Source organism: Prionailurus viverrinus, chromosome A2 (genome assembly GCF_022837055.1).
Source record: "Prionailurus viverrinus isolate Anna chromosome A2, UM_Priviv_1.0, whole genome shotgun sequence".
In the NCBI taxonomy this organism is placed as follows: domain Eukaryota; kingdom Metazoa; phylum Chordata; class Mammalia; order Carnivora; family Felidae; genus Prionailurus; species Prionailurus viverrinus.
This window is the reverse complement of record NC_062562.1, coordinates 153,230,017-153,244,614: the sequence shown is the minus strand read 5'-3', so window position 1 is coordinate 153,244,614 and position 14,598 is coordinate 153,230,017. Positions and strand designations below refer to the sequence as shown.

General features: G+C 41.0%; 1 protein-coding gene across 3 annotated transcripts in view; it reads left to right on the top strand.

The window, feature by feature from the left end:
• DGKI (diacylglycerol kinase iota) overlaps positions 1–14,598 on the top strand; it is a 455,508-nt gene that overhangs the window by 211,800 nt on the left and 229,110 nt on the right. For all 3 annotated transcript variants that reach the window (XM_047850207.1, XM_047850206.1, XM_047850208.1), the window contains one exon: positions 12,207–12,278. In XM_047850207.1, coding sequence (XP_047706163.1) covers positions 12,207–12,278 — 72 coding nt within the window. The remainder of the gene's footprint in view (positions 1–12,206; positions 12,279–14,598) is intronic.

Below are 14,598 nucleotides of genomic sequence, written 5' to 3'. Positions count from 1 at the left end.
TCTTTTAGGCCTGCAGCTTCTGGATGCTGTGGGATGTGATGGCACCAGTGTATTTCATGGCTGTATGCACACTCCTGCACCTCCACTGTTGGAAAATAGTTTCTCCAGTCTGACACAATGTTATGCAGGATCCAGTGTTGGTGGGTCACACACTCTGTAAGCCTTTATATGGTGGTGTCAGCCGAAGCCCAGTCAACAGCTGCTTGATGGCAAATTGATCCCACTGAATCCTTTCCACTGTGGAAGGGGCAGCAACTTATCTTGACTAGAATCAACATATGTTCTGGGTATGGGCTTACCTTTCCCTTCTTCTGGGCTGACTGAAGCCCATCTCCTTTGAGGGATGGTGCCACATTGGATGCTCAGCCTTGGAATCTTTTGCTGGAAGGTTAGACATTCAGCAGGGGCAGTAGCCAGCTCAGTTTTAGAATCCTTTAATGTTGGATCCAAACAACATTCATCACTGGTATCATGGTGGTACATGGACAGAAGTCCATGGATGGCTCATGACAGTGTGCAGTCTGAGTTACTATGTCTGAGTTTTTAGTTCTTACAAACTGAGTGCTCTCTGGTGGGCATTAATATGTAATATAGGGATCCTCACTCCTTATACTTACTTTCATATGTGCATCCATATGCCTCTTCCCCACACCTCCCTGTTTACTTCCAAGTCTTTGATCAACTAGCCAAGCCATTCACCATTGCCTGTAAGTCATTATGTTTCATATATCAGGCTACCTATCTTTTCACACAAAGTGGGTCACCAGATGCTCTACCTGAAGTAATGTTGATTGGGAGGATTTCTTCCTATTTACATTTCTCTGGGCCATTCTGGAGTGGGCTGAGTAGGCTTTAGGGAAGCACTAGTACATGTTTGCCCTGGACTCATATGCCAAGTTGACCCATCTGCAAACCAATTTCAGCTTTTTCCTTTCTCTTTCAGATGATCATTAGGGACTTCCTCATTTCCATAGGTGTGAGTCAGATGAGAGGCTTGGCGGTGGGGGTGGGAGAGGGATGGGGGGGGTAAGGGGGTGCCCGGATGGCTCGGTTGAGCGTCGTACTCTTGGTTTTGGCTTAGGTCATGATCTCATGGTTCATGAGTTCGAGACCTCCTTTGGGCACTGCGCTGGCAGCCCGGGGTCTGCTTGAGATCCTCTGTCTCCCTGTCTCCCTGCCCCTCCCCTTCTCACTCACTCTCTCTCTCTCTCAAAATAAATAAACTTAAAAAAAAAGAGGCCTGGTATGATGTATAAGAGATGATGTAGAGAGTCTGAGTTACCCACCCATATGTTGTACTTGTGCTCTTTCAAACCGCTCATGCTGGATCCCAGATGGTCCCAGTTAAATGTGATGATGGATGGCAGCTGGGTCCACCCAACCTTATGGCTTAGTGATCCGACAGGGCCCGGGTCACGACCTCCTGGTGATTTGTAGTCAGGCATTCTTCCAGCACAGCATAGGAGTAGAAGAGTGGTTTTTTGAGAGATATATGGTTCTCTTCTGCACAACCTTGTTTCATAATCCAATCTGTGTTGCGATTCTCCTGTTGGTGTTTGCCATAAACTCCAGAGGGCATCTCCTCTCCTGCCTAATATCTCTAGTAGCATGGGGTCTTCTTGGTTGTATGGCCCAACTGACAGGGCCTACTTTCTTTGCAGACTGCACCTAGTCCAGAGTTGTTTTCTGCTCTAGGCTCCATTCTAAGCTAGAAGCATTTAATGTCATCCAGTAAATGGATCAGGACAGTATTCCTCAGTGTAGAGTATGCTGCCTCCAGAACCCAGAGGCCTACTGAGTGCTGTGGTTCACTGCTAGTAGTCAAACTTGTGAAATGCAATCGTCTTTCCTTTAAATTGGATAGGATATTCTAGCATGCTCTTAACCACTAACCCTAGATGCTTCACTGATTTGTGGGATCTCTGATTTCTCATAGTGCTTATCTCCCCACCTTCTGTCTTATTTTAAAAAATTTAATGTTTATTTATTTTTGAGACACACACACACACACACACACACACAGTGTGAGCAGGGGAAGGGCAGAAACGCAGAGAGGGAGACACAGAATCGAAAGCAGGTTCCAGGCTCCAAGATGTCAGCACAGAGAACCTGACATGGGGCTCAACCTCATGAACCATGAGATCATGACCTGAGCTGAAGTCGGATGCTTAACCGACTAAGTCACCCAGGAGCCCCACCTACTGTCTTATTAAGCACCCTCTGGTGTACTTGCCATTTCTTGCTCATTAATTTTGACATAATGTGATCGATACAGTGAATCAAGTGGTGTTCTTCAGAATGTTCAAATGGTTCAGGTCCCTTTGTACTACATTTGGATAGGATTCAGAGGGTTAAAAGCCCTGTTAACTCTATCAAGTGAATGTAAACAATTTTTGATTCCCTTTCCAGAAGGGATGGAAAAGAATTCATTTGTCACATTAGTGACTGCATGTCATACACTCAAGGCCAGAAGATGCCCAATTTGGTACAGTCGCTCCATTTAGATACACCGGGTTGAATTTCTGGTAGTCCAGCATTATTGTCCAATGTAATGTCTGGTTTTGTAGGAGCTCCACGCGTGAACTAAATGGAGATATTTTGGGGAACACCACCACTGCTTCTTGTAGTCTTTCAGGGTGGCATGTAAAGAGATAATAACTTTAAAAAATGTAAATATGATACCATTATTATAACTTAAAAATTAATCATTTAATATCACCTAATACCTATTACTTTTGAGAATGTGGCATTGGTTTTGACTTAGATATGACTGAGAGGATGGTGTGGGGTTTCATGTGGGTTTCCTCTCTGTGCTAGCTCTTACACAGCAGACTAGGAAGCCAATAAATGGAGTTCCTCCAAATATACAAGATATGTTCACTCCAATTACACAATTAGGGACCAGGGAAATTAACTCTGGTGGCTTTGTGGACCAGTAGACTCTCTGTGAGCCAGTCTTGGTCCAGGACTTCATTTTTTTTTTTAATTGGCCTTGTACATCCATACTCTAACAGGGCACCAAGATGTTGCTTCATACCCAGGTCGTTGGGTACACATACCAACTTGGACTCTAGTCCAGTAGTCTTTAGAATATTTGGACAGTTCTGCCCAGTGTACATCTTCCCAAATAAATGTCTATAGATCCTTTTAGTTAGAAGCTGGGGAAATGTTGCCATAGACCATTGCTAGGATGTTGCAGGATTTTTCTCCTGCGGACTTGCTCTCTCTAATCAGTGAGTTTTCCCTTTGAAAACTGGTGTGAGTCCAGAAATGAGGCAAAAGATTATGACTCATTATGGGAGCATTTGTCCTCCCATCTCTTGATCCTCCATTCTTGATTTCTTTGGATTATATTGGTTGAGTCATACCCATTTTATCTGATAATCCATCTTGCCTCTAGAGAGGTCATGCTATATTAACCATTTGATAGCTCTCTGTAGGTCAAGCCCCTTGGCTGCAACTTCAGTGTTGGAGTAATTGTACCCCCATTGCTTCAGTGGTTAAGTGCTGCCACATGGTCTCTATCATCTTGAGATTCCATAATTCTAGTTGCTGTCAGAGTACTCATTCTGTTAGCCATTTCCTACCCTTAGACATAACCTCCAGAGAAGAGCTGCTCACCAATGATGGTGTCCTTCTTGCCAGTTTTTCATTGCTTTTTTGAGAGGAGTATCCTTTGCATCCTCTCGCAGAACAGAGTCAACTAATGGATTTTCTAGCTGTACCTAATATAGCAACTCTATTGTGCCTACTTCTGTGAGATTTTCATCACTTCCTCTGTCACAGTGATTCTGGCATTTCCATTTCACTTAACACGAATCTTTCTTTATTCAAGTTTTCAGAATGCTGTCAAGTGTTAGTAGCATGATCTTCTGAGGTTCCTGATAATGTGTTAAATGCTCTATTGTAGAGGAACACTCCCACATTGAGAGACTCCTTTATCCAGCTTGAAGTCCTGCCCCTTTTATTCTGAACCTTCAGAATGCAGTCCCATACACATGTTCCCATTCCAGCTGGTACATACTGGTGAGGTCCTGCAGCTAGACCTTTTGAGATGAAATCTGTTCTTCCGTTGTGCCTATATACCTCCCTGGCTGGGCATGCTGGTGTGAAAAATAATTAGGCCATTTGTAGTACTACCAGGAAGAGTAATGTAACACTCTATGGTGTTTGAAAACTTAACCACAACAACAACAAAAACAATATCAGTCCATGTTAAGTGGAGTAGAAATGCCAGAATTGCTGTAATAGAAGAAAAAACAATCAAAATCTTACAGAAATAGTTGATATATGAGGCATAGCTGGAAAATCCATCAATTGACTGTTAAACCCTTAAAATGAAGTCAAGACTCTTTCTAGACAGCAGAATCCTTTCTTTCTCTAAGCATACAGCATATGGTAATAGTACTTTGACATACATTCATGAAACCGGGGTGGGGGAGGGCACAATTTGAGTAATTTTGGCAACTTTTATAAGTCTCTTTCTCAACTGTCTGAGAGCCATTATAGCAAAATAGCCCAAGTTTACACAAAAACAAAGCGTAGTTAGTTCTGCCGGCAGAAGACCATTTTCCTCTTTTAGTTAAGGGTAAAAGTATAACCACTTATTTCCTGGAATGTCATACTGTCAGCAGGATTGTAGATTATATGGCTTCTCTGAAAAGCTGCAGTGATTTGTATTGGTAAGTGTAGTAACATCAGTCCCATCTTTAGGAAAAGTTGTTTTCAAATAAAACAACCTGTGTGGTGAATACTATCAGTGTTATAATTTTATTGGTAAGTGTATCAATTATGGGACAATCAGATGAAATTAATTTTCATGGATGATCATTACCATGATTAGCTGCTTGTATCATTAGGAAAGTACTTTCATGTAAGGAACTTGCCTCGTATTCTAGGACTAACATAAAAACAATGGTTAACATTTTATATGCAGTTTTGGACATACTGAGTATAACACTGAGTACTTGTATAAAGTATTTTTGTCCTAGAATCAGGATAGTCATAAAAATATGAACTATAAATATCACAGTTAAAAATAGTTACCATGTAAATCAATTCCCATTCTTGTAGAATTATTCTAATTATTCCTTAATTACAGTATTCTGAGGTAAACGGTCTGCTTCCATAAAGTCATCTGTCTCTGGAATGATTAAGTTCTGGAAATCAAGTCTTAAGCTCTTTGGACAGTCTGACAAGTTCATAGTAACTGTTAACTTTGCTAAGAAGACTGCCCCAAATTTTGCTTCCCTCCTGCACAGGATATTTAATTTATGATCTGTAGTTTATTTGTTTTAATGTTTATTTATTTAATTTGAGAGAGAGAGAGAGAAAGAGAGCACACATGTGCATGAGCAGCAGAGGGACAGAGAGGGGTGGTAGAGAGAACCCAAGCAAGCTTGGCACTCAGTGCAGAGCCCAACACAGGGTTTGATCTCATGACTGAGAGATCATGACCTGAGGTGAAATCAAGAGTCAAATGCTTAGTCGACTGAACCACCCAGGCACCCCAGATTTGTAGTTTATAGCAGGGGCCTTCAGTTAAATTGATGGAAAAAGCTGAAACTATGAGAATAATGAGACTGACTCTGATTCATGTGTTGTAATTCTAGCAATAGTAGAATGGAAGGACACAGAATGTTTTATTGAAAAATAATACAGTGTTAATCTGTGTATAAGTCAGCGATTACCCTGGAGTGAGAGCATATTATGGACAATAAGGTCATTGATAAATTTTCAGAACCTTTAAATAATGCTGTTATAATAAGCCCGATAGACAAGAATTTAAGATTCTTCAAAGATAATTATAATAAAGTCACTGTAGATTCTTAATTTGCAGCACTGTCAGAAGTTATAAAGACATCGCTTGCTTTAACTCCATTTATAAAGACTTCACTTATTATAATTCAATTTAGATGACCACATGGGTTTACATTATGAAAATATTGAATATTCATAAAAATTTTAGCTTAAGACTAGTAAAATCGGCATGGGAGATTTAGGAAGTTCAGGTAGATTAGATTTTCTATGAGTAAATAAACTGTTGTTGCATAAGCTAGAATATTAGCGTTGCCCTTTATTCTATATTTTTTGTTTTCTTATTAGAGTACAGTTGACACAGGGTTATATTAGTTTCACGTATAACATAGTGATTGGACAAGTCTATCTGCTGTGCTCATCACAAGTGTGGCTACCATCTGTTACCATACAACACTATTACAAACCATTGCCTATATTCCCTATGCTGTACCTTTTATTCCTGTGACTGACTTATTTCCTAACTAGAAGCCTGTACCTTCACTCCCCTTGACCTATTTTGCACATCCACCCACACCTCTGTCCTTTTGCAACCACCACTTCTCTGTTGACGGGTCTGTTTCTGTTTTTCATTTGATCATTTGTTTTGTTTTTTAGATTCCTCATGTCAGTGAAATTCTCTGTTTGACGTAGTTTGCTTAGCATAATACCCTGTAGTCTATCCATGTTACCTCAATGGCAACTTCTCATTCTTTTTTATGGCTGAGTAATATTCCATAGTGCACGTGCACACGTGTTCTCTATCCATTCATCCATTGATGGACACCTAGGTTACTTCCATATCTTGGCTATTATAAAGCTGCACTAACCATAAGGGTGCATATATCAATACCAAATTCTCACTGAGAAGAGCAAGGAAAAAGGCACATTGTAGAAGTAGCCTAACATCTGCTGATTCACATTGTCAGGCAAGGGTACACACATCAGTGAAAGACTGGAATGAATAGTTCCTTGAGGGGGAAAATGTCAACAACATCTGTGCACTAGGAAAGGGATTGGTTTATGGTGGTTTTGTTAATTGAAAATTAAAGGTTGTTGTATGTAAGTGATGAATCACAGAAATCTACCCCCGAAACCAAGAGCACACTGTATACACTATATGTTAGCCACCTTGACAATAAATTATATTTAAAAAAAAATTAAAGGTTGCACTCTGGAGAGGGCAGTATTACTCTGTGAGTCTGTAGATAGTTAAAATAAGTGTCATTTTTTATTAGTCAGAAAGAAGTTTTTAGATCGGTCAGATTAGGTTGCTGTGGGTCCGTGCTGGAGTCAGTCTAAGGTCAAAGAAGTACCATTTTTTTAGTGGCTAAAAAGATGTTTTCAGTTAGGTTGGTGTGGGTCTACTCTGGAGTCACTCAAAGGTCTTAGTTATTTATCAGCTTCAGCTGGTGGTGCTCAACTGTCACAGTTGTTTGTGAGCCTAAGCTGGTTAAAAGCAGTTGCACTGAACCCACACCACCAGTTTGAGATCTTCAGCGAGGTACTGCCCTGATTGGAAATGTTCCCTTTTTTATTGTATTAAATCGCCATGGTATTCATATCTCATTGGATAAGTTTACAACTTACAACTTTACAACAGTTTTATTTTATTTTATTTTTCTAGAAATAATGAACTTGCATCTAACTTCCGAACGTTTTAGATGTTAAATCTAGAAAGTGTAAAAGTATATCTATTTTTCAAAAATTCTAGAAAGTACTTGAGCAAAAATGCTTCAAGTTCTGTTTTGAGATAAATATTGACTTACTCTTATCATTCCCTTGGGTTTGCCTTTTGGAATACTTTGTGAATCTTGGACATGGGAGCGATACAGGGAGGTTTGGTTTGTTTTTGTTGTTTAAAAGTTTGGAGCCAAGGGAAGTATCAACAATTCTGTTGGATCAAATGAAGTCAAACAGGGACTCAGATGGTGGTCGGGAGTTTCCCTTACCCTCGGTTAAATACATAAACAGTAAAATAATTTCAGTTCATTTCAAATAAAGCCCCTTTTTTCCCCTGGTTTAAGCCAAGGCTGTGGAACTGACTGCCATTGGGTATATCCCCTAGATTGCAGAAGAAAAAGAGATAGCAAAGTTTTAGCTGCTCAGAATAAATGTTGTTTAAATTGTATTCCAAAGGTTTAATTGCATTAAAAAAATCAACCAAAAAGAGGTTCATGGCATTTATAATTCTGAAGCCCGTTAGATCTAAAGCATCTGGCCCTCCCATCCCCATTTTCCTTTGTGGTAGTGATGAACAAAATAGTCCTTAAAAATCCTAGTCAGTTGAAATTCAGTAGGGGCATCTGTCAGTACCATAATATTAGATTTGGGCCAGCATTTTAAAATGGGTAATTAGGAATCTGGCTCTTTTTGCTGTGCTGAGATCCCGGCCAAAACCTCCCCATCACAGGTGGTCTGTGGGAACTTGGTGCATGAAGGCTCTGATGTGGTTCTATTTATGTCTCCATGTTAGACAATAACCCTGAAGCCGAAGCTGCTGTGACTGTGTCAGACTAGCATTCAAAACAAAGAACAGACCTCGTTTCCAAGGGCCCCGCTACAATTCTATATGAGCAGAGTGCCCAGAGCCCTAGTTGTTTGTTTCTGGTATCGTCCTGGCTGTTGGGACTACAGTGGATTGTGTCTGTTTCTCTCTGAAGCCAGAAGGCCAATATGCAGTAGAGGGCTGGGCTAATACGCGTGCTCTGTACCATCAAATAGAGTATTACTAGTCCTTTTAGTTACTGGGGGACTTCATCAGCAAGGTGGTGGGAGAGGTTCCTGTTGATGGATCTTCGCAATAAAAATATTCTTTCATTTATACTTACTGTGTTATAAAGATCTTTCAGGTAAATTGCCTTATTTGATAAATAAAACTATTTTGTGGTATAGGAGAAGTTTCTCATTTTCAGGTGAAGGGAGAAACTGGAAGTGTTAAGTGATTTGCCTGAGATCACCAGGCCAATAATTAGAAGAGCCAAGAACTATTCTTAGCTTTGCCGACTCTCCATAAGCTTCTATTTGATATACCATCATCTGTTGTATGAATTGATAGAATGGTGGCTGGGTAATAGTGTTTAAGACTCTGTCCACTTATACATTTGGCACAGAACAGTCCGACTTCTAGTTGGGGCTACTGCTCTTATGTCACCAATTCTACCATACTGGTTTTCAGCCATGCAACATGTCGATGTCACAGATTTAAGAAATGAAAATTAGAATCCCAGTATGCTTCCCATGCCTATAGGAGTTGAGGAAGATTATGTAAGGGGCATATTTTCAGGTGGTTTGGGTTAGGTTTTTAAGGCCTGGATAGCATAAAATTCATAATTGGATCATGATGTGGTAGCAGTGACTTTCTTCTTCCATTAGAAAATATACCCTGCCTATGATTTTCAAAGAACTATGCTGGATTGTAGAGATCTGTCAAGAAATATTATAAGCGCTTCTCTCAAAGAGCTCGTAATTCTATTGGAGAGATAATTCATGTGCATATAAAATAACCAGCAACTTAGGGCACTTCATCAATGCCAGGTGAGGGCCAGGTGGAAAGGCTTATAATCCAGGAGGAGCCATCACAGTGAATTCAGGTGATCTTAGAAGATTTGGAATTTTGTAGTGCAAGTAAAGTTCAGATGCTGTATGTGAAATATTGGTAGGCATTCTAGATGGTGGCTTGAAGAGAACAGAGAAAAAAATGGGCAAAAACATGGAAATGAACAAAGCATGTTGAAAATATAACGAAATCCATCCTACTAAACACAGGAATTTATAATAGGCATGGGAGATTGGTGTCGAAAAATTGGGAAGATTATGGGTGGCTCTAGATGCCAGTGTGAATAGTTGATCCTATAATTTTGAGGAAAGAAGTCGCTATTTGAGTATTTTGAGACAGCCACTGATATGTAAGAAGCAGTATTTTCCCTGGAGGCCATGCCCAGGATAGGGTGAAGAATATAGGGGAAAACAGACCATCCCAGGAGAAACAAATTAGAAAATGGAGCAGACATCCAGATGTGGAGTGACCAATCTGTGGAGCCTGATGGCTGCTGGACACGGGGTGCAGGATAGAAGGGCCTAGCTGCATGGCCAAGACTGGCTTCAGGAGCTCCTGCACAGGCACTGCACCAGCATCAGTAGCCTTGCTCTTGGCTGCTAGCTTCCTTCCTCCCGCAGTCACAGGTTGTTTCACTGGCTCTAAAGAGAAGTTTTATTCATCTCTCTTTGGCCCAGTCCATCAAGAGTGCCTTGAGAGATGATGAGGAACTTGGCAGACACCTCCCATGTGAATTCATTCCTTCAGATTTGGTGCCATCATATATCACATTGACTCCTATTGAATGGAATTCTATCCCACTGAATCCCTTTGGCCCCCGGACTCGGTGTCCTCTCTGTAAGCTGTTTCTGTCTGGCCGTTCTAAGTCTCCGTGCTGGGGGCTGTGTGGGTTGTTGGTGGCCACACAGCACTGAACACCACACCTGTCCTCATAATTCAGTCCACATGTGTTTTACAGTGTGTCATTTCCTGGGGGAAAATGATAGTATCATTGACAGAAAGAGGCATTATTTGGGGAGAGGTGAGTGTGTTATGGTCCGTAAGACCACCTGTGTCGAAGATTCATTAGGATTACTCCTAGGACTCAGTGTGTATTACAGCTCTGATTTATCACAATGAAAGGATCCAAAGCAAAATCAGCAAAAGAAAAGGCACATGGGGCAAAACCTGGAGGAAACTGGGTGCAAGCTTCTGAAAGTCCTCTCCTAACAGAGTCACACAGGGTGTGCTTAATTCCTCCCATATGAGTTGTGACCACACTTGTGAAATGTTGTCCTCCAGTCTCATTAGAGGCACAGTGCACAGAGTTTTTACTGGGGGCTGGTTACATAAGCACCTTCTGCGTGGCACATATCCACATCCCAGAGTCTCAAAAGGAAAGCAGGTGTTTAGCATAAACCAGATCATTTGTACCAACATTTTAGGTGCAGTGAGCCACTCTTAACTGTTGGGGGAATGGGGAACCCCTCTGGAAGTCCAAGTTTCTAGATGCCAGCCAAGGGCCAGGCTTGCAAGCAGCTATGGAAGGAGAGTGGTCCCCCCCCCCCCCCCCCCCCCCGCTGTGTTCACTTCTCTGCACTTGGAATGATTGTTATCACTTAAGTTGCTGAGAAAGGGATATTGAAGGAGAGATTTTTCAAAATCCAGGAGAGTCTGATGTTAAGTCATGTTTCTGGAAGTGAGATTTGAGTTTGGGGCAAAAGAAAGGGATTAAAGGAGGAATCACAGAGTACAGAGGACTGAAAGCGGTCCTGGTCCTATATCGTGTGCAGGGGACCGGAGAAACAGGTGGAGAACGTGAATGTGTTTTAGGAGCCCAAGAAGAGGGAGAGGCTCAAAATGGAGAAAATGCTCCATGGTATTTAAAATGCTACAGATTGGTAGGAATTCTGGGGACTGCACAAAATGCCATTGAGAATTCTTTTAATAATGTGTAAATTGATTTTTTTCTTAAGATTATCTGTACACATTAAAGCAAGACTTTTCAGCCAATGTCTTAATAGCTTCCCTGCCTATCACATCTTTGTGTTTTCTTTTGATCACTTTACAAAATCCCTTTTACAATTTTTTTTTTGTCATTGCTTTGCATTACTTTATTTGAGTATAGATGTCACAGGAAGATAGAAATGGAAGAGCTTTGGGAAGGCTAAACGAAATTCTTTGAGCATTACTGCGTACTTACTTCTCTCTGATAATTCTTTAAGGATAGCAACAGCCAAAAAGCGCCTCTTCCATTCTTGATTGAAAAGTAATTGTTTGTTCATTTAAAAGGATTGTGTTTGCCATTCCATTAATCTCTTTCCTGCTTGCTGGTGAAGAATAAACATTGAAAGCTGCTTGTTTGGAGCCCCAAGGGGGATGGTGAAAGTGTTTGAAAATCCTCCTACACCCTCGGACTCTTCCACACCCCTGCTTCTAGGTCCTAACTTTGATTCTTAATTTCTCTCTCTGTGCATTCTCAGATGTTAAGGTTGCACAGCAGCTCTGAGATGGATGCCTGAAAAGAACTATGTGGCCCAATAGTGGCTTTTCTTTTGCTTGTAATAAAACCCTATCCAAACCACATTCATTCGGGGGGGGGAAAGAAACAACTCTCTTTGTGGCTGGCTTGAATACTTAGTGGCACAGCAAATATTGGTGCCTCATCTCACACTCCAGATGATTCAGGGGTAGGAAACTCTTACATGGCAGAGGGTGGGACGTAAGTGCTGAATGTGGCATTGGCAGTCCCAGTCACCTTGAGTGGTGGGGACACATCTGGTCTTCCTCACTTCATTGGACTTCAGGAGGGCAAATGCGTGCCGTGATTGAAGTGGTTTTAAATTCTCTATCTCTTGTCCTAACCTCCCAGGGCTTCCAGCAAAAGTTCTCCTTCCACAGTAAAGAGATTGTGGCTATCAGCTGTTCCTGGTGCAAACAGGCGGTAAGTTTGGGAACGAAATGAAACAAAGTGGGCTCTTGTTTTATCAAAATGAACCTATGTCATTACTTGAGTTGCTGTCTGTAAACGGAAGGTCATCCTAATTTATGTATTATTTCTCTCACATAGGATCCTTGAAGGATTAGATTAAACCATAGGACTAATGCCTCTATGAAATGGGAGAAACTAGAGATTCAAGTAACCCTTTAATTTATACACACTGAAGCCTAGGATCAGAGCCTGGGAAATCCTCCCCTGTTCCTACCCTGGGTCTAGACTCGAGGACTTCTCACCCCCTAGCATGTATTTCTTCCATTGCACTAGATTGTTGACAACTCCTCTATGGTTGGAAGTTGCACCATTGGATAATCCTTCTAACACCGGAATCAAGCCATCTTGGTTCTTCTGTTTTTGATGTGGGTGCCTTTTTTATGGGGCTGTACTGGGGTAAGGAGTGGTCTTGTACCCTTCTTTAGGCTTGGATATTGTTATAGCTCTTTGTATAGCTGTTCCTTACATTTATATATGTTCGTTAGGATCCAGTGATGTTTTCCCTGTTTTCCTCTTTTGTCTATCCTTTTGACATTTTTTTAAAATACCCCTTTTCAACCAGAGGGTTCATTTTCTTATTTGCCTACATACCTGTTCTTTTTTTAACCAGACAATGCTAACTTGTGGATTGGCCAGCTGTGGCCCATAGGCTAAATCTGACTGCTGCCTGTTCTTATAAATAACATTTTAGTGGAACACAGCCATGCCCATCCATTGATGTATTGTCCATGGCTACTTTCATGCTACAATAGCAAAGTTGATAGTTGCCACAGAGACAGTATGGCCCCATAAAGCTCAACTATTTACTATCCGGGCCTTTTATAGAAAAAGTTTCCAGACCCCTGCTCTAATCTCTCAGTTCACCTACTTTGTTGAATGACTGTGTAATTGGGACAGAGTCTGTTCATTGCACAGACAACCTGAAAAGACAGGGCTGCAGTATTTCACCTAAGGGTTTGCAGGAAGACTGGCCCCCTACACACATGAGATTTAACGAGCCAACCTAGCCCACAGGGCCAGAGCAGATGAATTTAGGTGAAACACATAAAAGTGACATGTTTGTAGGTCAGCTGCTTTTGAACTTTGGGAATTTTATAAAGTTTGACCCAGTCTCTGTAGCATAATTTCCCTAGGCCCCCACGTATCAGGAGAACCTATTGTCAGTAGATAGGGTTGCACTAGTCTGGAAAGCTCAGTGCTTGCTGTGTCCCTATCCTGCCACATTTTCTAGGCATTTCCATCTCCTTTCAGTTAATTTTTACACAAATAATCTTTGTTCAAGAATCTGCTCACAAATATAAGGTCATTCTAGTTCTTGAATGAAACTATCCTATTCCGTCAAGGCACTATCTCCACCTAGAGACAAAGAAGCTGATTCAGGTTTCAGGTGTCCCTAACAGTATATGTGCTGCTGATTTCCCTGATCTGTTGAGACGCCACCTGTGGGAGAGTATTGGCAGCGTGGGCTCCTATAGGCTGCATCTGTTCCGATGCTGGAACTTCCAGGCTGTGGTGAGATGGTTTATCCAGAGTCCATTAATTTAGGAACTCAATCCCACTTCACCTGGAGCACGTGTTGTCTTTACATTAATTCATAGTCCAATTGAATCCCATTGTAGGTGATTTTGCAAGAATTAGAAATATAAAAATTTAAGACAAATTACATTGGTGATACATTTTAGCCCTACAGGTAATTCCTTCTAGGATATCTAATGTCAAATAAGTGCCCTCTGTAGGCACTTCTGGCAGCAGGAAAAAACAAACAAACAAACAAACTGGATTTGAGAGCTGGGCTTTCGGGTTTAGGCTCTGACTCACCTTGTAAAAGTTATGCACTTTTGGACGTAGCTCTCTGTCTAGATTGGAGACGACACAAGTACAAATTAGGAGTTGAAACAGGCTGTCTCGGAGATCCTGGCCATTTTAGAAATGCAATGAAAATGGGCATTTATGGGTTTATCTGAATTGCTGAAAGAAAATCAGTTTTTAAAGAAGGTATTCAAATAATATTTCTCTAGTGCATCATAGTTTGGAGATCACAAATAACTGATGGTAGGGGAAATTAATAATTTATTTTGTATTTATACTTAATTAGTAATTTTCTACTGGACCACATCAGACCTTGACGATAGGCAGAAATGAAGGCAGATTCTATGACAGGATTGGGGTGGCCATATTTGCCAGTTTTCCAGAGACCGACCTAATTTATGTCTTTTGTTGCAACGTAATTATTATTAGTGCTCCCTCCTATTCTTAAAATTGTTCCAGTTAT